Genomic DNA, 25,375 nt, shown 5'->3' with positions numbered 1-25,375 from the left:
AGTCCTCCCCTGGCTGAGGAGAAGGTGAAGAGTCATCCCCCGGCTGAGGAGAAGGTGAAGGTCCTCCCCCAGCTGAGGAGAAGGTGAAGGGCCCTCCCTGGATGAGGAGAAGGTGAAGAGCCCTCCCCGGCTGAGGAGAAGGTGAAGAGTCATCCCCCGGCTGAGGAGAAGGTGAAGGGTCATCCCCCGGCTGAGGAGAAGGTGAAGGTCCTCCCCGGCTGAGGAGAAGGTGAAGAGTCCTCCCCCGGCTGAGAAGAAGGTGAAGAGTCATCCCCCGGCTGAGGAGAAGGTGAAGGTCCTCCCCGGCTGAGGAGAAGGTGAAGGGTCCTCTCCCGGCTGAGGAGAAGGTGAAGGGCCCTCCCCCGGCTGAGGAGAAGGTGAAGGGCCCTCCTTGGAACCCCTGGAGGGAGAGGCTCTGCCCACACCATGACTTTGGATTGTGGCCTCAGGAACTCAGAGAACGAGGCTGTCTCAGCCTGCAGTTGGTGGTGATTTGTTCTGGTAGCCGCATCCTTTGGGGACATGGCGTCACCAACTTAGGTTCAGACCAGCTCCTGGGTATCCAGAGACTTGCTGTGGGCTCCTGCACTTTGGGGAGGCTGGGGCCACAGGGCAGGACCTGAATTAATGGAAATGCAGCAGCAGGCGCTGACGGACAGTGGCCGGGGGGTGCAAGGCGCGTCTACCGAGGCAATGGACGCCCGTGGGGTATGTCTAGCGTGGCCCTGAACAAGGGCCGTGGGCACCGAACCTGGCGAAAGATAGACTGGCTCCTAGCTGGTCGGATCCTGGTCTTTATTCTCTGGAATAGAAACAACTAGCAGTCCGAAAAGGACTACAGCTGGCCAAGCTCATTCTTTAAAAATAAAATGAAAATAAAAAACATATTATTTGGCTCCATAAACTTCTGTCGTGCGAACAACTCTGAATGGCACCTTTTCACACGTCCACTGTGCCCAATGGCCAGCGCTTCCCCCAACACCAGACCAGACGCCGTGACTCAAAACGTCTTTAGAGAACAGTATCAAATGGCACACCAAGGCATTTTAAGACACAGGAGTTGGTTTCCTATGGACATTTCTTTTTTACCAAAAAAATATAATAACTTAGTTTGCATTTTACAGCATTTCCAATTGGCCAGGGCGTCCTTGGCTGGGAGCTCATGGGGTTGAGTGTGGTGAGAACGTCCACAGCTTGGGCACCAGGGTCAGGCCTGGGCCCCAGGCATGCGGTCCCCAGCGGGTGGCCCCCACTGCAAGGCCCCACCGGGACCGCAGCACCCACCGAAGCATGTGACTCATCAGGAGAGGGAGGGCAGCGCCCCAAGGACCCCCAGGGTCAGTCCATGCCAACCTCGCACGGGTTCAGTCCCCTCTCCTGGGCGTCCCTGTACATCCTCTGGAAGTCTTTGAAGCGTGGGGCACAGCCGAGCCGCGCCTCCCCAAAGTGCATGTGGCCGGTAAAGAGAAAGTCGCCATGCCCTGGCCGCACGCCACACTCCAGCAGCGTCCTGACACGCCCCTGCCAGTGGCCGTCGCCCTCGGGCACCGGCTCGAAGACCCTGCTTTTCTGCCGATAGAGTCTGCTCACGCGCAGGTGGATGGCTGAGTCCTGCCGCTCGGGCTCGTGGGTGACTTCCTGGATGGAGCCTCGAACGGCTGTGCGGGAAAGGAGATGGAGACAGGCGGTGAGCAGGCATACGGCAAGGCCACCGCCCCTCCGCGGGCCCCCCGCACCGTCGAGCACTGGAACGGGTAGCTGACCCCTGACTCTGCCATCTAGCGTGGAAATTCCCACAGAAAAGTACAACGTAACAGCAGGAAGCTGCCAAGGGGTGTCCCAGATAGTTAGACTTGGTCAGAAAACAGGTGCTCTCTCTACCAAGGGCAGACACGTAGGTGGGAAAACAGAACAAACACCTCGGTGCGTATCAGATGCTTTTCAAGTCAGAACAGCTGACACACAGGGCGCCCCTGCAGTTCTGTGTCCTGATCAGACAGACCCGGTGCGGCTCAGAGGAGAGGGTGGGCATGGGGGCAGCCTTAGGGCCGCACTTGGAAACCCCTGCCAGGCCCCGATTCCATGCCAGGGATCAGGAAAGCAGTGAGAAGGGGCCCGTCCTTGAGCTTGGAGGTGGAGTACAGAGTGGACACGGCTTCCACGGCACCACACGGGAGGCCAAACCTTTCCCAGAGAGTGTCTGTGCAAACACCACAAGCAAAGGGGCTGCAGTCCTGGGACCCCAAAGCTCCCCCTGCAGAGCCGCAGAGCCACTGGGAGCCTTAGGCATGGAACAGCGTGAACTCTGGTAGGGGGCAGGGAGTGTCCAACGCCAAGGTTGCTCTGGGCTGCTGATAAAATGCTGTTTACAAAGCACTTCAGCAAGACAAGCTGCTGGGAAACAGTGGACTTCAAGAGTCCCCTCGAAGAGCAATGATCTCATTTACAAAATGGGAAAATGCTTGACAGTCACCTAAAACAACCCCCGGCTCCCTCCAAGTGTGGGCGGTGGAGTCCCTGTCCCCAGGGCTGGTGGATGGCCAAGCCCAGGGCTTCCGCGGCGTGTAACCCTCCAGCAGGGTCCACGCAGTGCCGGAAGGCTGTCCTGGGCCCTGAAGAGGGACCCCTGGGCCCGAACAACTCCACGTGGCAGGAACCAGGCTCACAGGAGGTTGAAGCTACCAAGCAGACACTCACCGAAGTCGCTGGTGCAGACGGCTAGGAGCACCTCGGTGTCACTGCAGGGACGGCATGGGGCTGGGGAAGAAAGGCAGAGTCAGGAAGCAGCCTGGATGGGGCAGGCTCTGGGATGCCACCCACCACAGTCAAAAGAGCGTCACACTCAGCAAAGCCAAGTCAGGGAGGTGTCCACGTCAAGGCACCTCTTGGCCAACGCGACTTCCGAGGTGAGTCGGCGGCACGTGCTGGAGGGGCCGGCAGAGCAGGAGACAGAAAACACAACCTCAGCCACGCCAGGGTCTCACCCAGGGGACCCCTCAGCCCCACCTGGACCAAAGGCACCTGCAACTCGGCCATGATGGGCACGTGCCCTGACAGCAAGACCCTCAGTCCGGCCACGTCCCAGGGCCTTCGTGGGGAGGGGTCTTTGTGCTGTTTCCCCACTTACCTCCTCGGTGCAGCTGAGCCGGACTCAGAAATCACTCTCATGCCTGACGCAAATGCAAAGCCCACCTGGGGCTGAACCGAACCCACGGGACGAGAGTCACCCCCAACCCACCTCCACGGCCCACGACACCAACGCCGGGGCCACCCTCACTTCCCAGAGTCACCCCTAATCCACCTCCACGGCCCACGATGCCAACGCCAGGACCACCCTCACTTCCCAGAATCACCCTAATTCACCTCCACAGCCCACGATGCCAACGCCGGGGCCACCCTCACTCGCCGGAGTCACCCCCAACCCACCTCCACGGCTCATGATGCCGGGACCACCCTCACTTTCCAGCTCCCTCAAAGGGCAGACACTCCCCACAGCTGTGCTGCCCACTTCCCTGGGCCACGACGGCAGCGGCACCTGAGAGGAGGGTCACATCCTGCAGGACCCCCCATGCGGCTAGAAGGGCCAGCAATGCTGAGACTCCAGGAAGGGGATCCCTGAGCAGGCAGCTACGCGTCCGCCTGCCACCGGCGTGGGGCCTCACCCAGCAGCGCAGAGATCCAGTCAGGGCCATGGGCTCAGCCCCTTCTCCGGACGCCACCTGGCCGTGGGATGAGACACACCCCAAACGGTTCTCGAGCCAAGCCCCGCTCACAGACCCCCTCTGAAGCCCGAAGCCTGCAGGGCCCGGCCTCCCCCAGAGAATGCAGAAAGCACGGAGGCTTCTCAGAACGAGCTCCCGCACCAGCCAAACCAGGCTTTCTCAACAACCTTCTCCCGGGGCCCAGCCCTCGCCCTGCCCTTCGCCCCAGTTTCTCAGACGGGCGGGCCACTGTGAAACAGAAACCTGCACCGCGCGTCCCCACACCCGGGATGGACTTGGGAAACGTGGTTTTATTATTTGCTCTTATTGCAGGTTTCAAGGCCTCACCTCACCTGTTCTGAGCCTCTAGGTTTTGGCCCCAAGTCTGTTAACTCAACAGAAGCTTTGAAATGTGAAATCTCAAAGACGCTGGTTTCCCCGGTGCCGTTTCACCTTCTGAAGGCTCTGAAACGTCCCTGGCCGAGAGCTGGGACAGCCTTGACGTGGGGTTCGCCGGCCCTGGAAGAAGCTAACGCCGTCTGCACCCCTGGCCGGCTGTCCTTGCTGGACTGAAGTGAGCTGAGCTCTCACCTGCCTGATGAGTGTGGGTCCGAGCTGGCTGCTGGTGACTGGCGGCCCCGGGGGACAGGGCAGCACACATACCTGGCACCTTGGCTGAGGTGGGGACAGCTGCTCAGAGAGGCCATCTGGGGTCAGGAACTTGCATGGACCCTCAGGGCCTGCACATGTGGTCAATGGAGACCCTGGAGTCTGCAGTGCCCTGGGCAAGCACAGGTGTCTGTGGGCCCCTCAGGGTGGAGGTAGGAAGGACCCAGAGACAAGGCCAGGCAGGGGTGAGGGCGCCTCCCAGCCGGGCTCAGTGCCTGACTCACCGGCCCACCCGCCTCCTCCTGCATTTGCTTCCATTAAGTTATCAGGAAAAAGAAGCTGCAGAGCAAGCACAGACTGCTGGGCGCCTCGAGGCCGGTCCAGCCTGGCACTGGGGGCACCTTGAGGCCGGTCCAGCCTGGCACTGGGGGCACCTCGAGGCGGGACCAGCCTAGCACTGGGGGCACCTTGAGGCCGGTCCAGCCTGGCACTGGGGGGTACCTGAAGGCTGCTCTAGCCTGGTACTGGGGGCACCTCGAGGCCGGTCCAGCCTGGCACTGGGGGCACCTCGAGGCCGGTCCAGCCTGGCACTGGGGGCACCTCTGCCATCCCAGCAACCCTGCAGAACAGGAGCTTCTGGCCAAATCCCCCTCCTGTTGCTTCGTACAGACTCACACTGCAGCCCCCACCACTGGGGCCTCCTGACCCGCAAGCTGAAAGCTGCCCAGTGGGCTCTTCTATGGGGGCCCCGGAGTGTGGCCCACCCTCGATACTTGGTTCACCTATGTGGACCCCCATCCCACTCGCCGGCTGGGGGCCTGCAGACCATGGTGGGCCTGATGCAGGCGCGTGCTGGACAGACGCCAGGGAGGGCCAGGACAGTGCTGGGGGGACTCAAATTTCAGGCAGCATTTTTATCCTTCACAGGTGAGACTGCACCCCGGCCAGCACCTGCCCAGTGGCCACAGGGCCAGAGGTCCCAGCCCAGGAAAATTCATGTGACTGAGGGTGGCCTCGGTTGAGAGAGAGCTGGTCAACAACAGAAGCCTGGTGACCACAGCCCACAAGAGGGTCCCCTCACTGAGCAGCACCCTCCGGCTGGGCAGCCATGGCAGCTGGGCTGGGCCAAGTGGTCCTGCAAGGGCAGGAGGCAGGAGGTGCCCAAAGCCCATCCTCACAGTCAGCAACGCAGTTGGGTGTGTGTGTGTCTCCCACCGTGGGGCGGGGGGTCTGTGTGTGTCCCACCCTGGGGCAGGGGGTCTGTGTGTGGGTCCCACCCTGGGGCGGGGGGTGTGTGTGTCTCCCACCGTGGGGCGGGAGGTCTGTGTGTGTCCCACCCTGGGGCAGGGGGTCTGTGTGTGGGTCCCACCCTGGGGCGGGGGGTGTGTGTGTGTGTGTCCCACCCTGGGGCGGGGTGTGTGTGTGTGTGTCCCACCCTGGGGCGGGGGTGTGTGTGTGTGTGTGGGTCCCACCCTGGGGCAGGGGGTCTGTGTGTGTATCTCCCACCCTGGGGCGGGGGGTGTGTGTGTGTGTGTCCCACCCTGGGGCGGGGGGTGTGTGTGTGTGTCCCACCCTGGGGCAGGGGGTCTGTGTGTGTGTTCCACCCTGGGGCAGGGGGTCTGTGTGTGGGTCCCACCCTGGGGCGGAGGGTGTGTGTGTGTGTCCCACCCTGGGGCGGGGGGTATGTGTGTGGGTCCCACCCTGGGGCGGGGGGTGTGTGTGTGTGTGTCCCACCCTGGGGCGGAGGGTGTGTGTGTGTGTCCCACCCTGGGGCGGGGGGTATGTGTGTGGGTCCCACCCTGGGGCAGGGGGTCTGTGTGTGTGTCCCACCCTGGGGCAGGGGGTCTGTGTGTGGGTCCCACCCTGGGGCAGGGGGTCTGTGTGTGGGTCCCACCCTGGGGCAGGGGGTCTGTGTGTGTATCTCCCACCCTGGGGCGGGGGGTGTGTGTGTGGGTCCCACCCTGGGGCGGGGGGTGTGTGTGTGTGTCCCACCCTGGGGCAGGGGGTCTGTGTGTGGGTCCCACCCTGGGGCAGGGGTCTGTGTGTGTATCTCCCACCCTGGGGCGAGGGGTCTGTGTGTGTCCCACCCTGGGGCAGGGGGTCTGTGTGTGTATCTCCCACCCTGGGGCGGAGGGTGTGTGTGTGGGTCCCACCCTGGGGCGGAGGGTGTGTGTGTGGGTCCCACCCTGGGGCGAGGGGTCTGTGTATCTCCCACCCTGGGGCGGGGGGTGTGTGTGTGTGTCTCCCACCCTGGGGCGGGGGGTGTGTGTGTGGGTCCCACCCTGGGGCGAGGGGTCTGTGTGGGTCCCACCCTGGGGCAGGGGGTCTGTGTGTGTATCTCCCACCCTGGGGCGGGGGGTGTGTGTGTGGGTCCCACCCTGGGGCGGGGGGTGTGTGTGTGGGTCCCACCCTGGGGCGGGGGGTCTGTGTGTGTCCCACCCTGGGGCAGGGGGTCTGTGTGTGTATCTCCCACCCTGGGGTGGGGGTCTGTGTATCTCCCACCCTGGGGCAGGGGGTCTGTGTGTCTCCCACCCTGGGGCGGGGGGTCTGTGTGTGTCTCCCACCCTAGGGCGGGGGGTCTGTGTGGGTCCCACCCTGGGGCGGGGGGTGTGTGTGTCTCCCACCCTAGGGCGGGGGGTCTGTGTGTGTGTCTCCCACCCTGGGGCGGGGGTGTGTGTGGGTCCCACCCTGGGGCGGGGGGTCTGTGTGTGCGCCTCCCACTCTGGGGCAGGGGAGCCCACAGGCCCAGCCACACACGTCCCACCCTGGGGCCTGGGCGTGCGAGCGTATCCAAGCCGTAGCTCATCACCGTCTGTGAGTCACGGCCCCACGACCTCAGCGGACGGCTGAGGGGAAGGATGGAGACGCTGCCCTCACGTGCCCTGCGTATCCCGCCCTGACTCATCCGGCCAACAGCGGGGGTGTGGGGCCCGGGGGCGGTCAGCACCTGCAGCGTCGCCTGCTGAAAGCCTCTGGAGACGACTCATCGACAGCTGAGCTGGTGACAAGCACCCTGGAGACCTCCCTGTTCTGATTCTGAGCTTTACAAAGCAGGGGTCACCTTCACAGAGAACACAGGGTGGACTCCAGGAGACGATCTGGAGACAGTTATTAACAGGAGCCAGGCTCATAAAGGCTGCGGAATGTGCTGGTCACGGACACATCACATCTAGTTTCCAGGCGGTGGGGAGGGTTGGCAAAGGGTTGGAATCCTGGTCCCTCCTCGTTGGAGGGGAGGGCTGGGGTGTGGACATCTCAGGACGGTCACTCAGGAGCTGGCATGAACAGGGTGGGAGGCACCAGCACGGTGGGGTTGGGGAAGCTGCTGTGGGGACTTAGGTTGGACGGCAGGTGTAAGTGGAGAGGCGGTGCCATAGGTAAAAGCAGGACCGGCTGGTTCCGAGGAGAGGCTGAGAACGACAGACACCGACCGGTCCGGCAGGACTGCCCAGGTAAGGACAGCCAGAGGGACTCACATAGTTCTGACGGGAAACCTCTGTGGCCAGGACTGCCGGGTCTCCCACGCAGCTGGTGACGGGGGAAGGCGGGGACACGCTGCTTTCAGAGGAGCTGGTGACGGGGACAAGGTGCTTTCACAGGAGCCAAGAACAGGGAGCAGTGGGTAGGGGTGGAGGGTGGGCTCCCGTGGGCTCGAGGACCCAAGGCCGAGCTCCCAAGGCTGCCATTGTCACCGTCGCAGTGAGGTCGCACTCCAGGCTGCAGTCCATTGCTGGGGGGCCCCGGGGGTGTTGGCCCAACGGCCCCTGCCCTTCCCCGCCTCCCTCTCTTTCTCCCTCCCTCTTCCTGGTGAGGAAGCTGGCAGGGGCCACGCCCTTCCTCTCCGCAAGCCCGGAGATGGTTAAAATGAAAATTATAGTGGCTGGAGAGAAGCCACCAAGCAGGAAGCCAAAGATGGACGAGAGATGGGACGCCTTGGAAAAAAATCAGCCCCTCTCCTCTGCCTCCAGGAAATAATGAGAATTATCTTCCACACTTTTCCACCCATCCCTCCCACCATCAAGGACTTCTCCAAACTCTGAGGCTCCTGGAGGGGGCTCATCGGCAGGGACTCTATGCCCGCCAAGCTGGTCATTCACCTACGGGCTCAGCCAGGGGCAGGACTGTAAAGGGAGGGGGCGTTGAGGCCCCTGAGACGCTGCAGGACTCCGGCGTCCTGGAGAGCCAGGGATGGCACCGTGTGTTTATGATCAGCATCAAGGCAGCGTTCCCTCCCCTCCCACTGTCTGTGTCCACGATGCTGCTGCCCAGCCCTGGGCACCTGCTCACTGGGGCCTGCACCCCAAGCTCCAAGCAGACGTGACCAACCCAGGAGCACCTGACACATGGCCCTGGGAGAAGGTGAAGGACAGACTGGAATCCTGGGACCTGCCTGGACTGCCTAGGGTCTGTGTTCCCCAGAACCAGACAGAGCCCCCACCCACATTCCCCAAGCCACTGAGCGGTGCCCGTTTCCCGGATGCACTGGCCTGGGAACAGCAGCCCCACACAGCCTCAGCCAGGTCTGCTGGGCACAGGTCTGGGCACGGCCTGGAGTTGCACCTGTCCACTCTCTGCACCTCCCATCCTGCAGAGTTTCCTCAGCATCCAAGGAAGGCGTCCGTGTTGCCTGCGGAAGCGGCCAGTTCAGGGCTGGGAGGTCCTGCCCACAGGTAACCAAATCCCAAGGTCCTGGGGCCGGGTCCCCTCCCTCCTGGCCCCGTCTGTGCCCCTGCAGGAACAGCCTGCCCCTGTGTTCTGGCCAACTCCAGGTTATCAGTGCCAAGTTTATTCAAGGAAGCCGATTACGGAGCACGAAGGTGCCACGATCATGCCTACAAGAACCACCAGAGCAGCGGGTTTCCTCCTGGCTGGGCAGGGGATGGGGCTCACACCCCAACTCTTGTCCGGGTTTCCAGCCCATGGAGCCTCTGTTCTCGTAAATCAGCCCAAACTGGACCTTCTGACTCACAGATGAGCTCGTCCACCTCTCGGCGGGTCGCCCACGCCAGGCCAAAGGCATAGGAAAGGCATAGGCACACCTCAGGCTCAGCAGGGCTGGCGCTGCCCGGCTCAGCCTCCATCGGCTCTCGCAGCTGCAGCAAGTGCAGGAACGGGAGACAAGGGAAACCGCGGCGCTGGCTGGACAGAGTTGGGGAGCCGGCCTCGCCCAGGGGACAGCGTCACTGCTGCCAGATGGCCGGCACCGACATTCCACATTAGGTACCCATTCCTGCGGCATTAAGGGCTTAGGGGCCCCCGTCCCCTGATGAAAGGCGAATACCCTGGGGACAGGCGATGCATCAACCTCCTCGGATCCCTCCTGCCCCTCGACCCCATCAGGATAGGAGAGGCCTCTCGTGAGGGCCCTGGAGGTGCTCAGCCCAGGGAGGGGCCCTGCACCTGCGCCTGTTCCCGTGGAGACGCCAGGCGTCGGGTGGGTCCCAGCTCCGGGGCCCCCGGTGAACCTCCGAGTCTGGGCCCCTGTCCTCAGTTCCGACGGTCCCTGCACGTCTGCTTCCTCAGATAGACAACCCATCAGGCACAGAGCCCTGGAAATCACCTCAGGCTCGGTTTAAGCAGGTGCCACAGGGTCACCAGGTGTGAACAAGGAAACCCCAGCACCTGCCTCACAGGACACAGCAAAGTTCTGGGACCCCCAAGCCAGCCTGACATGTACTGGGCCACAGTCCTGCGCAGGACTCCACAGGCCCAGGAGGCACACGAGGGCGAGCGAGGACCCATGGCCAAATGCCTGCTCTGGTCCCTCAGGGCTCAAGTCACTCCTCACAAGAGGCCGCTGCCTCCCTGCGACCCCACAGGACCCCAAGGCAGCTCAGCCCCGACCCTCATGTGCCTCTCCAAAACCCACCCACCGCCCCAGCTTACACAGGGCCTGGAGGCCTCGGACCCCACTCCCAGAGGCAGGTGAGACAGTCTCTGTTCCCAAAGGAGAGCTCACAGGCTCCATAAGGGTCACCCCAGCCGACAAGCAGAACCATTGATTTCCACTGGAAGTGTCGAAATTGGGCCTGTGCTGTGTGGACGTCCAGGTGTGCATGGCAGGGACTGACTGTGCTGCAGCCTCTTTAAGAATCTCACCCAGAAGCAGAACAAAGCTCAGGCCACAGAGCACGTGACCTGCAGCCCAACGTCTTCAAAACCAATCATCATTTCAATCAGCAGAAAGAATGTTCACAAGTCACTAATATCTGGCCTGGCACCTTTACCTCCGGTTAGAAAGACTGAACTTGGTGCTTGGGTTTCTCTAGGTTTTGTCTCATTGTGAGTTTCTCTCCAGGACCCCCAGAGCAAGGCTGGTGCCCCCTCCCCCAGATCCCCCACCCACCATAACTGTTGGTGACCAAGATAAAGGCCGCTGTGGTTAAAGTTTTATCCAGCGTGCAACCAACCACAGCACAGCTGAGTTTGCACCAGTGTCCAGCCCTGCGGGTGCTGAGGCCCAAGGGGCAGTCAGAGCTCATGGGCCAGTCAGGATTCCAGGCAGACGGCCCTACGCTCACTCTGTAAATGACCAGTCCATTTGGGAGAGATTTCAGAGAGAGACGAAAAACTGATCTAGGTCAAGAACATAGAACACAAAAACGCGGGCTCCCATTCAGGATAAAAGTCTGCACACCTGAGGCTGAGGCCACACAGACCATGGAGGTCACACAGCCCACAGGTGCCTCCCAGGACCTCATGCCTCCTGGTGTCTACCCTCAGAATTTTCTAGAGACCAACACAGCCCTCCACAAAGGACCTGTCCCCCAAGCACAGGCGTCCACAGATGCCACGTGACAACTCCACTCCCTGCTGGCCACACAGGGAAGCTGTCTGCTTATCGTACCCACAAGACCCGTCGGGGACGGGGGTGGCCCCAAGTTCTGGGCATCACAGCTGAGCACCGCTCCAGGCTGAGTCAGTCTCAGCTCCCACCCAAAAATTGACGTTTCAGGGTCTTTACCTGACACCAGAAACACCCAGCCAATTCCCAGGGCAGTTTGAATGACAAAAGCACCCGTTTCAAAGGCACTTCACCATCCACAAGCACAGGGGCGTGTCTGACCCAGCAATGGCCCAGCCGCCCACAGGGGGACGCTCGCCGTGCTCCCCAGACACACCTCCCGGGAGACAGGCCCCGCTTCGCCAAGGCCGTGCCGCCCAGAACACTAACCCAGATGGGCCAGTCTTTTCAAAGGTGGTTTTAGTGGGAAAGGCTGCATCTCAAAGATGGTTTAGCTTGGCCGTCCCGCACCCCCCACACCATGTCACACCCCTAGGAGGGCCCCTCTGCGGGTGCCAGTGCCCCCAAACCCCAGTCGCCCGTGGGGTTCTTTGGGTAAAACGTCATGTCCGAAGCACAGACACAGCAGGGTGTTCACCAAGGCTGAGAGACGAGGGGCAGGAAGAAATCAGACACCTGTCGGATCACAGCCCCACAACGACAAGGCCTGCCACCCCGGACAGGGGAGCCCGCGCCAGCCCACCACCCCCGACCCGGGCAGGACACTCACCAGACAGCTCGTGCAGGTCTGACGCCCTGTGCCTCCTAATCAGCTCATACTGGAAGCCCGTGGTCCTCCGGCCGATATCCTGCTGCGGCGTGGCCTCCACGAACAGGCCGCCCTGCTCCAGGCCAAAGCACTGCACCCGGCCGGGCCTGCCATCCCCGTCCGGCACCAGCAGTCTCAGTTCTCCAGTTTTTTCCAAATAAATATTGGCCCCCGAGGAGTCCCTGAAGGGCTTGATGCACACAGCCAGGTGCCGGGCAGGCGAGAAGGTGTTGGGCCGCAGGTTAACGATGAGAGCACCTGTCGGGTACATCCACTCCACAGCGCCCGCCGCGCAGCGCAGATACACCTGCTCCACCTCCTTCCTGTGCGTCTCGTGCGTCAGCCCACTGCGGAGGACAGACACGTCAGCCAGGCCCGGGCCGAGGCTCCTGCCCCCAGCACACACCCCACCCACACCCACAGACGGCCAGTAAGGATGACACCTCTCAAAATGATGGCGGCTCACGGACCCACCCGCTGCCAGCCACAGGTGCCACACGGACCCCTGCCCGTGAGGCAGGCCGGCGCCATCTCCGCCCTTCGGCACGGGGGCCCCACCCAGTTCCTTCCAGTGCATCTGCACCGAGAGCCACGGTGGGGCCGAGCTCCCAGGAATGCAGGTGGTGCTGGCCCCCAGGCTCTCCAGACACCCTCCAACACTCAGAGTGTGCGCCTCTGCTGCCATAGTGTCAAACACCAATCTCTGCAGTGTTCCTGAATCAGGGTGGCTGGAGGTGCCGGGGCAGTGGGAGGGAGCCCGAAGGAAGGGATGGATTCCTCCGGAATATCACGGAGTATCATGGAAACACCAGCAGGCCCTGTGTACCAACTCTGGTTCCAGATGACCACGAGGGCTGGGACGCTAGAGGTAAAGTGACGGTGGGACCCCACGCTAGAGGTGCGTGAAGGAGAAACCCTGGGATGCAACCTGCCCAGAGAGCAGCTTTTAAATTAATCCAGAGGGCTGGCAGTTTGGGGGGAAGGAGATCCTAGATGAGTTTTGTTTTTAGCACCTAATCAAGCATAGATGTTTGTACATTTTTCAAAGTAATGATTTGACCGTTTTCTGCAAGCCTGAAGACCCTGCACTGCCGACAGTGTGTGTAAAAATAAGCTATCGTTAAAGCAAGATTCACTACAAAAGCGAGGTGAACTTCCTCCACAGGGTGAGGATTCGGGCGGGGGACTACTGTGTGAGTAGCAAGCTAAGTTTACCCCCATGAACGCTAAATAGAAAAAAATGAAGTGTGCTTGGAGAGGCAGGTCCTGAGTAGAAACAGTTATATTTTCGAGAAACTGAAACATCAAAAACCTTACACTTCTTCTCCACACTTTAATGTAAATGCCAGCTCGTGGCTAACAGTCACATCACAACCACCAAGTGGGCCTGGAACTAACCCAGTGACTTCAACTAAGTGTTTTATTACACGAAACTGGGTTCGGAGCAGATCTCAGACAGGTTCACCCACATTCTTAGGATTTTTATGTGAAATAAGCAACGCTCTTTCCAGAGCCCTGGCCTGAGCGAGTCACCACAAACCCTTTCGGCAGCAGAGAAAATGCATAACATATGGTTTGCATTTACTGCTGCTGACTCACACTCTCGGCCCCCAAACCTCACTTTTCATAGGCTGCAGGCCACATCAGAGGGAGGTGTCGAGGGGTGCACTCCTCCTCACCCTCTCCCCACCCCCACAAGGCCCTAGGTCATGAGTGGCCACGCCGCACCGGCTGCCAGGATCACACACCCAGAACAGACTCACAAATTACAGTCCATAAAGCTCACGCAAGCTCATCTAACACGTATGTGGGGAAGGGCATGATGATCGTGCTGTGTGGAAACTGGACTCACTGGAGAGTGGCTGACACACTCGGCTACAGTCAGTTCTCTCCTTATGCAGCCTCATCGTCGTGTCCCTCCCTCCCGACTCTGGCATCGAGGCCACTGTCCTCCTGCCCCTGCTCAGGCACCGAGCCTCAGCCCTCTCTCCACATACACCATCCTGACACGTTGCCTCCTCTCGGGGGGTCCTGAAGCTCGAGGGAGTGGGCTCTGGTCACCTCTGACAGTACTGCCTTCATCGAGCAGGGGAGGGGAACAGCCACAAATCAGCAGGGGCGGAGGGCACCCTCCTGGGGACAGGCAGCCAACCCACCTCTGCCCAGGGGGAGGCCAACTTGAGCCTTGGGGCCATCCTGGCCTAGCACATGCTACCTGCATCTGGTGGGCACATCTGGCTCCACCCACTCAGAAGACACTGGGCAAAAAGAGGACAAGAACAAAACGAAGGTGGACACAGAAGAAAGAAGGCACCCGGCTACCTCACCCTTCACCTAACGTCTTCTCAGCCCACTCAGAGGGGTCTGCACCCAGCGCAGGGCCTGCTGCCCTCTTTTCTCACATTCTTGCAAAACATCCAGACCAACGGGACTCCAGCTAGGCCAGTGACATGGGAATTTTCACATTAAAATCAGTAGCATGTGATGCACAAGACCCATGTAGATTAAAAAAAAAGTAAAACGATGCGTCCTTCAGCCTGGGACCCAGCAGACCTCGGCACGAAGTCCAAGACTCATGGTCTGTGCTGGTTCCTACCAGAAAATCGAGCGCCTCAAAGTTCTCACCTCCAAATATCCAGCACCTCAGCAAACCTGGAAACAGAGTCTGTTTATGCAAAATTGGTGGCATTGCAAAAATGTGACATATTTAATGGTCATGGATGAGGGCATTTTGTGATTTTCACAGGAGATGCAGGTGACACACACACAGTTCTGTTGTGATAAAACTAAACTGTGCAGACAAAACTGTGGTTCTGTCCAACTTTAGGAAACTGGCAAGATTGATTTGATGTTGGATAAACGGACTCAACAGATGCATTTTTAATAGTCAGCAAAGGTTACCACCCAGGTGGACATACTTGTGGGGCACCTTCGTGGAAAGGAGGGCAAATCCCAAGTGGATCAAGGGACTCGCTGAAGGAGGCAGTGCAGGTGCACTGGAGTGTTGCTGAGGCACCAGCCCACACACCACAACTCTGAGTCACCAGGACAAAATGCCCGGCTCCTGTATGAAAATCAGGAAGGGCTTTGAACCCACTGGCAGGTTACCTTTCCTTTCCCCACCTTGCATGAGAGACAAACCAGGTGTGACCGCACCTGCGATGCCTGGGCTGACACAAGTGGGAAAGTTCATGGTCCACCTTTATGGCCACTGGCTGATAAAGACAGGGCGCTGGTCCTGCCTCCCCCAAAGGGAAAAAGGTTTCATCATCTCCTACTTAATTGCTTAGAAGAAAAACCCAGCAACAGAGGCTGTCAATGCCGTCACCAGTGTCATGAGGGGCAACTGTCCTGCTATCAGGGGATGAAAATCCACCCAGCACACCAGTGCTCGCTCCACGCTGTGCTTCTTCAGGACAGCTGGTAAAAAGTCACAAACACTGGAGGGTCGCAGGCAGGCCGGTGCACTCCAGTTTCAACAGCAAGTCACTGATTTGTGAAGTGTGTGGATCAACGGGGCAGTGATTACAACAAAAGGAAGTTTCACTTATGCCCCAGAAACACAGCCAGGCCCCGTGTCCCCTCCAGATCACACCTGCAGCTCCAGCAGCCCCCACAGTTGCCCTCTGCCAGGCTCTGCAGGTGGGGGTGGGGGGCCCTCCGGGGAGTCTGAGGCCAGGAGCACGCTGGCAACGACGGGGCGAAGAGGGTCTCCGGGTAGACCGGAGGGTGCACAGGTCCTGGAGGGCAAAACACTCCTGTCCCGCTGCCATCACCCGGCTGGAGGAGCCCCTGGAGGTGGAGGGGTGGCCTCCCACCCACCCGTGGCTCCCTACCGCGCGCTCCGGGCCCCAGGAGACGCCCCCTCCCACGGAGCACACAGTCCCCTGACCCCTGAAAAGGCTGCCGGCTCCTTCTCAACAAACTCAGCCTGGGCGGCGGGGACTGCGTTTCTGGTTTCGGTCTGCTGAAGCAGAACGCCCCAAGGCCTCGGTTTAGGGGTGCACTGACCCGCCCGGCAGAGGCAGCGAGCCGGAATGTAATCACCACGCGGGGGCAAGGGCGGCCCCAGAAGAGCTGACAGCCTCGGAGGCTCCCAGCCAGCTCCGCTGGCGCCAGCGTTCCCGGCCGACCCTCCCCCAGACCTCCATCCGCCCGCGGCCCAACCTCAGCTCCCGCGTCCCCGCTCGGCCGGCCGGGAGGCTTCTGCCGAGAACGGAGGCGGCCGCTCCCGGGACAGCCGGGCACCGCCCACGGCTCTCTGGGGTGACTCTCCCTCCCAGCGCCCCGCCCCTTCCCCCGGGAGGCTCCGCTGGGGGTGACCGCGGCTCCCCTTCCCCGGGGGAGGCTCCGCTGGGGGGTGACTGTGGCTCCCCTTCCCCCCGGGAGGCTCCGCTGGGGGGTGACCGTGGCTCCCCTTCCCCCCGGGAGGCTCCGCTGGGGACGCTGGGGGGTGACCGTGGCTCCCCTTCCCCCCGGGAGGCTCCGCTGGGGACGCTGGGGGGTGACCGCGGCTCCACTTCCCCCGGGAGGCTCCGCTGGGGGGTGACCGTGGCTTCGCAGAGACCGAGAACGGAGGCTGCGGTCCGGGGAGACCCGCGCCTGCCCCGCGGACACCAGCCCCGCACCGGCTCTGCCCCGACCTTCTCGGAAAACAGCTTCGCTCGAAATAACCGCGTGACTCGGTGCCCGGCGGGGGCGGCGGCCGGCGGGCGGGGGACGGGCCGAGGGGAAGCGGGACCCGGGCCCAGGCCGGCCCGGCCACGGCTTTCCGGGAGGCGCGCGTCACTCGGGTCCCCGCGCATCTGCGAACTCCGGAACTGGCGACTCCGAGGCTCGCGCAGGGCGGGTTCGGCCGCGGTGCCCTCGGCGCCCTGGGATTCGCGTGGGAGCAGCGGCGGCTCCCGAGGGGCACTCGCGGCTGGCGCTGCTCTCAGCGGCCACACTTGAGTTAAAAAAAAAAGTCCTCGGCTGCCACCGCGGGTGGGCGGAGGGGGGGTCGCCCAGCGCAGCGCGCGCCGCGGCCAAGGGCGGCCTGACCTTCACGGGGCAGGGGCGGGGGGCCCGGCCGGAGCCGCACTCGGCCCGGTTCACAGGTGCCCGCCCGCGGCTCCCCGAGACAGAAGTGGCCCCCGCTGCGGTCCGCGCCCGTCCCCGACACCGCCGCTCCCTCCCGCGGCCGCCCCCTCCCGCTCTGGCCCGGGGCGGCCTCGGGGCGCGCAACTCCCGGAGCCTGCAAGGAAGGGCCCGAGCACCGACCCCCGCCTGTCCCCGGGATGGGGTCGCGGGACCGGCGGCCCCCGAGGCTCGGACACGCGCGGAGCCGGGACCGACCCTGCCGCGCTGCAGGCCCGCCTCCCCCGGGCGTCCTCCGGGCCAGGGACCGGGACGCCGCAGGCTCTTTTGTTCTAGAACCGGGGGCGGGGGACAGTGGGCACCGGACTGGGCCTGGAGAGCGGCCCCCGGAGCCTCTGCCCCGCGCTCGCCCCTGGCCGCGCCCCCGCACGCTCGGCCGGCCCAGGACGGGAGGGGACGCGAGGGGAGGGGGCCGGGCCGGGGTCGCGCCGCGCACACTCACCTCCCCTTCCAGCTGCACAGGTCGCTGGAGTACTGCGCGCCCGCGCCGCCCAGCAGCACGGCCGGGAGCAGGAGCAGCAGCAGGAGCGGCGGCGGGGGCGGGCCCGGGGCGGGGGGTCGCGGCCACAGCTGCCCCGCACGCCCCCAGGCCGCCCGCGCCGCGCCCCGCATGCTCTGGCTCCGGCTCCGCCGCCCGGCCCCGCGTCCGCGCCCCGCGGAGCAGACCCCGGAGCCGGCGAGCCGGGCGGGGGCGGGGGCGGGGCGAGCTTCGAGTCCGGGTGGTCACGTCGCGCGCCCCCCGAGTCCTCCGCGCGGCCGCCCGCCCATCCCGGCCCGCTGGAGCCGCTGGAGCCGCTGGAGCCGCTGGAGACGCGCGCACTGGTCCGCGCCCGCCGCCGCCGCCGAGCCTCTGAAGTTGACGAGTCCGAGTCCGCCCGGCCGGGCTCAACCGGGGGGTGGGGCCCACCCGCCGCCCCGCCCCGCCCCGCCCCGCCCCGCCCCGCCCCGCCCCGCGCCGGAAACTCCTCCCGGGGCGCCCGGCCGGACGCGCAGACACCGAGTCAGCAGCGAATCGGGGGCGCGGGCGCCGGAGCGGGGGCGCTGCAGGAGGAGAGGGCGCGCCGGGCCGCGAGCGGGGTCCGCAGGGAAGAGCCCGGCCTGGAAAGCGGAGTCCGGGGCGCGAGCGGGTGCGAGGCGGGGACGGGGTGGAAACCCGAGACCCCCTTGTAGTGGCCGACGCGAGCTGCGCCCGCCCCTGCCGACCCCCCGAGGCGGTGCCGGGGCCCCATCCTGCCCCCCATCCTGCGCCCCATCCTGCGCCCCATCCTGCGCCCCATCCTGCCCCCCATCCTGCGCCCCATCCTGCCCCCATCCTGCGCCCCATCCTGCGCCCCATCCTGCGCCCCATGCTGCGGCAGCCCCGGCGTGGAGCGGTGAAGGAGGCCCCGGCCCGGCCGGTTCTGGGTCCCCCGCGCCTCGCCAGCCGGCGGCCGTCAGGGGCGATCCGGGCACCCCGAGCCCGGCAGAGTTGGTGCCTCGGGAGTTCCCGGCTCCCTCCTGACCGGGGACGTGCGGCCGCCGCGCCGGGGCCTCTGCCGAGCGCTGCCCACTCCTCGCTGCGGACACCCGGGGCCAGACGGTTCTCGGGGTGGGGACCTCCTGCGCCTGGTGGGATGTTAGCAGCACCCTGGCCCCCGCTCTCCGGTTATCAGCAGCAACCCCCGCCCCAACTTTGACACCCAAACTCTGCAGATGAGGCCGAACCCCGCCCCGCCCCCGTGCCCCGGGGCAGAATCACCTGCTCGAGTGTGGTCGTTCCCCGGGTGGTCACCGCGGCCACCACGTGCCTGAACCATTGCGGGGGACAGCGGAGACCCCCGCCCGGACTGGGGAGGCCCTACAGACTCAGGCCGGAGAGGGGGAGCGAGAGGGTGCCGAGGTCCCGCCAGGCGGGAGAGGCCGGGGCTGGCCCTCCAGGCGGTCCCAGCTGCGATCACAAGCTGGCTTCTCTGTGCCGCGGGTCAGTGGCCTTGCCCGAGACTAGTCAGCTCCAGAGCCGAGCGCAGCATCCAGCGATGGGGAAGCTTGGCCTTGTCCCCTTTTCCAGCCAAGATACCTTCCAGGAGGACTTGCAAACGACCTGTGCAAGTCTGAATAACTGGGTTGTGACTACCAGAGGAAGTGGGGAGAGGGCTTTGAAAATTGTGGGTCTGCAGGGATGGAAGTCACCGGCAAAGGTGGGTGGAGCCGAGCCCCCAGCCCAGGAAAGCTGGAACAAGGGTGAAGGCCTGAAGAACTGGAAGGCGATGACAGTGACCAGTGAAGGTAGTTTCATTGTAAGGATCTGTTTAGCGCACCTACTCCATCAGAAACCTGCAGCCAGGACCTTGCCCAGCACACCAAGTGACATCGCACTGGGGCTCGAGGTCTGGTTGAGGTGCATTTCGGAGCTTGGGGAATGCCCCACCCGCCCCCATCTGCTCTAGGATTGTCCCTCCCACCACCCCCATACTGCAGGTACCAGGGTGCCCAGGCTGCGGTGGAGAGGGACCTGTGGCTTCACACCTGTGCACACCTGTGCAGTGCACAGCAACCACTTTCCATGTCCTCCAAGCCTGAGACAGCAGCCCCCCCAGGCCCGGTCCACACCTGAAGGGCCACATGGCCTGTCAGGGTCCAGATCATCACACCATAGAAGAGGCAGGGGCAGTGCTGGGACCTCTTGAGTTACAGATGCGGACGTGGGGAACTCACGCCCTGTGGTGGCCTGCTTAGGGTCTCAGAGCCCCTGGTGGCTGCTAGACCGAAGCAGAGAGGCCACCTCTGGGCAGCAGGCAGCTGGTTCCAGCCTAGGCTGGGGCAGAGATCTGCCACCTGGCGGGATGCCCAGCCTTCTGTGCCCAGCAGGCTGTCCTAAGACTGGGATCGTATGATGGTGAGTATGGGTCCCATGTGTGCTTTTCAACACCCATAGAAAATACAACACAAGAGTGCATCCTGATGGAGACTTCAGACGTTTGTGATAATAACGGATCAATATTGGTTCTTTGCCTGTCACACGCCTACACCCTAATGAGAGAAGGTAATCATAGGAGAAAGTGGGTCAGGGAGAGGGGGTGTGGGGGACCTCTACCATCTGCTTGGTGTTTCTGTAAACCTAAAACATTAAGTCTGCTAATTAAAACGAAACAAAACGAGGGTAAGAATGCTTGCTGGCCAGTATTCTTGGAAGAAGCTGATGTATCTTGGGAAAGGGGCCTGGCCCTTTCCACCCTGGGACTGTGGTTCCCCAGGCTGTTCCCCTGAGGAGGTTTACACCTCAGAGGCATTGGGTCCTCCTGAGCACCTCTGCTGCCCCTGTCCTGGCCCAGCAAGGCCACCTACAGATGAGACGGCCCCTGTAGACGGGGTTCCTGGTGTCAGGAGGTATCAGGCTCCTACAGGATGCAGGCTGAGATGGTCAAGGCTGTCTGGGGGTGTTCGGGTGTTCCCAGTCACTGCCCCTTGTACCTCCAGACCCTGAGGGGCCGATTGCGAACCAAAAGGATCCCAGCCAGTCGTGGCGTGTGGCCCTCCCCGTGGTCCTCTGGGAGGCTCTGCGAGGAAAGGGCCTTGGGTATGTTTGTCCCTGGATGTCTGGGAAGAGGCTGCTTCCCAGTGAGCATGTCATGGGGTTAGACCCAGGAAGGGGCCACGGCACCATCCCCGCCACCCACTTGTGGGAAGGAGCTGGTCTTCGCAGCTTTGCATGAAGCTCTGATACTTCCTGCCTCGGCTGGAACGTTGAGGCTGAGCTGTGGAATCGGAAAGCTCCAGAACCCCCAGGATCACGCCTGCCTATTCCCTGTACCGGCGGGCCCTGCAGTGATGCTTCTGCATCCTGGGAGACGGCAGCTAAGGGGCCTGGGCCGGGGGGCCTGTGGCCCAATCCTAGGTCTACATCAACCCTCTCTCCTTCCTCATCCATCCATTCCCTCGAGAAACAGCTCTCAGGCGCTTCCTGGGCAGACGTCTGTAATAAAAAGTTCTGGGTGCACCCTGGGCAGTCCTTCTGTGCCCCACCAAGGTCTGAGGCCTCAGAAAGCAGGACGTGGCCTCCCACGTCTGAGGACCACGACCCACTGTTAGGATCGAGTGACCTTGGCAGGGTCACCTCTGTGTATTTGACCTGGCAATTTTTATCACATGCATTGCAGGGAGCCATCACCTGGAAATTTGCTGGGGTGGGAGGCTGTGGGATTGGACCCCTTTCTCAGCCTTTCCTATGGCAGGTGCCTGCAGGCCCTGTGGGGTGGTGGACGGACGTGGCTCGGACGTCAGCTCCCGGCTCTGGGTCACGCATGTGGCGGGGCTGGAGTCTGTTTCTGAGCCTCAGTTACCTGCAGAGTGGGTCTGTTCTTGATTCCCAGGGCGTTGTAGGGTTTGTGATGTCAGCGTTCAACGCCACATCCCCAGCTGGGAGCTGATAGCTGAGGGCCTGCGTTCAAAGGCACCACCCGGCTGTCGCCAGGGCTTGGGGCCCTCGTGGGGCCGGGCAGGGAGAACCCCTCCTGTCGTGCTCCCCACGGCTGTGAGTTCTTTGAGCCACTGGTACAACCCAGTGGACTTTAATGATATTATTTTTTGCCCAGTCTTGAGGTTTTCAAATGTCTGTTGACGGCCATTGTGCTGCCCAAGATGACCAGTCACCTGAATCCACTCGCTAAAGCAGCAGCTCCTCCCGGAGAAGCTGGATTCCTCCAGAAAAACATTAAACGGTTTCCCCAACTGTGTCCAGGACATTTTCTCTTTAAGCATTTGAAAAATACTGGAGAACGTCCACCAGTCTGTCGTTCACGTGAGAACAGTTCATCCCACGGCCCCACTCAACCACCACCTCCCAAGTCTTTGCCACCCATTTCCCCTCCCAGGCCATTTTTGCCGACCTTCCCGTGGGGATGTAATTATCATAATTGTGGTTGAATGATACGTGGAGAGCCTATGCTTGTAACTTAACATTCAGCAACTTCAATGAGCAACATGTAATTACTACACGAAACAGCCATGGACGCCAGCCAGCCTCCACCTGATAACCTTCAGTGTGTAATTCTTCCTGAAACCCCTCCTTAACCTAATTTGCTGTCATGTCTTGCTGTCTGTGCGTCAGAGAAAAGTGGCAGGGGGGAGTTTCCTTGAGTCGGATACAAGTCCAGGCCAATGCCGGCCGGCTCTCTGACCTTGGGTGGTACTCGCCCCCAGGTTGGCCAGCGGGAGAGAGGCTGCTGGCTGCCAGCTCAGCAGTGAGAGACAGTCGTGTGGCACGCTGACCCCACGCTGTCCTAGCTGTTGTTCACAGCCGCTGCTCTGGGCAGCATCTCACCCTCTGCCCTGCCGTGAGCCGACCGTGGGCCCCAGGGGTGGTGAGCTGTAGTGACTCTGCCATCTCAGACACTCAGACCCCACAGGAAGGAGGGGTCCCCGGCCACTGCAGGGTGGTGTCAGGAGGGGCCATCTACAGTACAAGGTGGATTTGTACACGGAGGTGGACATCTGCGTGGACCCTGGCCACGGCCGGTCAGATGTGCTCAGGCAGGACCGTGAGCCCAGTGATGACATGCTGAGGTCTGGCCGGCCAGCCACACGCAACAGGCCTGTGGTCACCCAGGACATCAGCTGAGGGCCTCAGCCCACTCGTTCTGGAGGACGCTCATGGCAGAAACGCCTCGGAAGGAACCGGCATCCCCACTGCCTTGGGGGAGAGGGAGTGTCCCACATGCCAACTACCAAAAGCCTGAAACTCAAAAACGTTGAAGGCCAGTGTGCAGGGCACCCACGCATCCTCTGGCTCCGGCTGAGGGCTGCTCCTCTGTTTTGTGCACACACACATTTTCCCCTGGGCCATTTGGGAGCTGCAGAGGCTGTGACCCTTTGGCCCTAACCATGGGAGCAGGAGTCACTCCTCAACGGGGACCACGTATGGTGCCATCCAGCGCCGTCGGCACACCCAGCTAGCCGTGTGGAGACGGTGCCCCTCCATAGAGTATATGCGCGCCGCCTTGTTCCCTGTGGGCCCCACACTTGTCTGCTCCTAACTGGGCCGGGCCCCTCTGCCAGGCTGGGCAGGCAGGGCCCAGGGTGGTCCCTCCCAGGGTTCACTGGTTGGCACCAGAGAGCAGAGCCCCGCTCAGTGGCCATCCTGGCAGCCCGCCCCACTGGCATCTGAATTCTGGAAGGCACTTCTAGGGCCCCCTTGGCCACCCTCGAGAATAAACAGAAACGGGGGATCTGCAGCGTGGGACTCCTAGCGAGCTGAGATCGGTCCGCATTCTCGCTGAACGGATGGGCCTCCTTGTTTCCTGCAAGTTTATAATTGAAAGGAAGAGCTTGTTTTTCTCTGCTTCTGTGGCCTTTGGTTTCACGCTACAGGAAGGTGGGAGATCCCAGACCCCGGGGGCCTGCTGACAGCGGAGGTGTGCGGGGGCCGTGCCCTGTTCTTCCTGTGCCCCTCTGCCCCTGGCACCACCCCGAAGGAGGCAAGGCCTTGTCAACATCTGTTAAGCTGGGAGCCAGGGACCGCCCAGAGTCAAATGGGCTGGCGTAGCCACGCGGCAGGAAGCTGAGGGCGCACAGAGCTCTCTCCTGCCATACCCCACTGGGGTGTCCTGGGGAGGGTGGACGTCCAGACGCTGGAACACCTAACCTGGGCCGGGGTGGGCCTCTGCCCAGCGCACGGGGAAGGGCAGGACCGTGGATAGCTCAGTCACCACCCGGGACCTGCCCAGCCGGGCGGGGTTCCGCCTCCTCCTCCAGTCCACGGGGGGAGCCTCCACTGACAGCCGCAGGGACAGGCCCTCCCCACATCGACGCTGCGCCTGGGTGACTCAGCCCCGGTGGGCGGGGGCGGCGTTAGCACCCTCACCAGGAGCCTGTCGGGTGGGGCCCTCCCATGCAGGTGATCAGCCCGGCTGTCCTGCCCCCATGCGCTGGACAGCCCAGAACTGCCCCCGGTTGGAGGGGCTGAGAGCTCTGGCTGCGGAGTGTGGGTGGGATGTGGAGGCCGGGGGCACAGGGCAGCTCTCTCTCGTGTCCGTCCCTTTCTGCCCACGCTGAGATAGTGAAGAAGGCCTTGACCGCCATTTGGACAGACGGTCCCACCCAGAACGAGGAGAAGCAGGCGACACCCAGCTCAGCGGACCCAGTCAGGCACACTGGCAGGTGGGCTCAGGATCTGTCTCCCGAGTCACCTGTGTGCCAAGACGTCCCCAGACCGCAGGGTTTGGCGAAGGGTGTCAGTGGGGCTGGGCATGCGGGGAGCGTCCTGGGGCCAGGTCACATGGACTTGGCAGATCTTGGAGAGAGAACTGGACCCCCGCAGTGTCCAGTAGAGAGGGGCCCAGCGGGGTGGGGACCGAGCAAGTGAAGGCAGGGGTGGGGCAGGGCCTAGGTGTGCCTCCCGGAGGGCCAAGCTGGAGTGCACAGGGTCACCCGGGGATGCTGGCTTCACGCTCTTCATGCTCTTCCTGCAGTCGTGCCTGCCTAGACTCAGCAGAGGAATCGCTCCCTCCAGAAACCCCTCCAGGCAGGCAGGAGCGAGCCCAGCTGATGGGCTTTCTCCTCAGGCGTGCAGGGGTCCCTCCCATCCACACGGCAGGTGCTGAGCTCCCCACCCCAACCCTGCCTGCTGCAATGTGCGGGCCCAGCCTTGGCACCGGCTGTCCCAACAAGGACCTGAGGACTCCAAGGTGCCTTCTCCTGGAGAGGTGGCCGGGCCTGTGCCGCGGCTCCGCTCTACTCTCCCAGTGGTGCCAGGAGGCCCCCGCAGCCCCAGTGCTGTACCTCTGCTGAAGTTTGCGGAAGTGACACGGCCCAGAGGGACCCGCTGTCCACACCCAGGATGGTGGACTGTGCGTCCTGGGCCTCAGTTCAGGCTCATGAAAGATGACTGAGCCCCCTCCACCCCACACTCTCCAGCCCCCACACCCTGCCATGCCCCGCACCACACCAGCTCCCCCCACAGATGCTCCTCCTTGTCAGCCTGGGCCAGAGCTAGGCAGGACCCACAGAGGCAGGGACCCCTCCCCAAATCCTAGCTGGCAGTCTCAGCCTTTAAACCCTGTCTGGGGGGCTCAGTCAGTGTTGGTGGGGTGCACTCCTGTAGGGCTGCCTGGACTAGGTGACCTGCATGCTCATGCGCCTGTTCAAGCCAGGGTGAGGAGGAGGAGCAGCTGGCGCTGTGCACCTTGTGGGGGTGCAACAAGGCCCCACCCAGCAGGAGTCGGAGCGGGAGGCCTGGGGCAGCCTGACCTCACGTGGAGGAGCTTGGGGTCATGAGGATGCTGTCACCAGGCTCTCAAGGGACTCCAGGGAGAGGTGAGGCGATGAGGTCACGTGAACTGGAGAAACAAAGCCACGCATCTCTAGACGCAGTGTGGCGACAGTGACAGGAGCCGGGGACGT

General features: G+C 62.7%; 1 protein-coding gene across 3 annotated transcripts; it reads right to left on the bottom strand.

Moving 5' to 3' along the window:
• Positions 1-1,060: 1,060 nt before the first annotated feature.
• Positions 1,061-17,851, bottom strand: METRNL (meteorin like, glial cell differentiation regulator). 3 transcript variants are annotated; one of them, XM_045376375.3, is made up of 4 exons: positions 17,442-17,851; positions 11,825-12,210; positions 2,698-2,757; positions 1,061-1,658 (listed from the first exon to the last, which is right to left on the bottom strand). In XM_045376375.3, exons 1-4 carry the CDS (start codon positions 17,609-17,611, stop codon positions 1,339-1,341), a joined length of 936 nt encoding a protein of 311 aa, XP_045232310.1. In that variant the 5' UTR covers positions 17,612-17,851; the 3' UTR covers positions 1,061-1,338. The 3 variants fall into 3 exon arrangements, 2 of the variants coding, with proteins under 2 accessions (XP_045232310.1, XP_045232311.1); XM_045376376.3 differs by lacking the exon at positions 17,442-17,851 and adding an exon at positions 16,507-17,365; XR_012426395.1 differs by lacking the exons at positions 11,825-12,210; positions 17,442-17,851 and adding exons at positions 3,663-3,719; positions 4,055-11,818 and having other exon boundaries at positions 1,585-1,658.
• Between the last annotated feature and the right edge of the window lie 7,524 nt (positions 17,852-25,375).

Source organism: Macaca fascicularis, chromosome 16 (assembly GCF_037993035.2).
Source record: "Macaca fascicularis isolate 582-1 chromosome 16, T2T-MFA8v1.1".
Classification (NCBI taxonomy): domain Eukaryota; kingdom Metazoa; phylum Chordata; class Mammalia; order Primates; family Cercopithecidae; genus Macaca; species Macaca fascicularis.
The sequence above is the reverse complement of the archived record's forward strand: the minus strand, read 5'-3'. Positions and strand labels throughout refer to the sequence as shown.

Bases quoted from the DNA above. Each gene is read 5' to 3' on its own strand.
- METRNL (XM_045376375.3), bottom strand. From the start codon at position 17,611: ATGCGGGGCGCGGCGCGGGCGGCCTGGGGGCGTGCGGGGCAGCTGTGG. The intron at 12,211-17,441 runs GTGAGTGTGCGC...TGTCCTCCGCAG, and splicing joins CTGTGCAGCTGGAAGGGGAG to TGGGCTGACGCACGAGACGC. The intron at 1,659-2,697 runs GTGAGTGTCTGC...TTTCCCGCACAG, and splicing joins CGTCTGCACCAGCGACTTCG to CCGTTCGAGGCTCCATCCAG.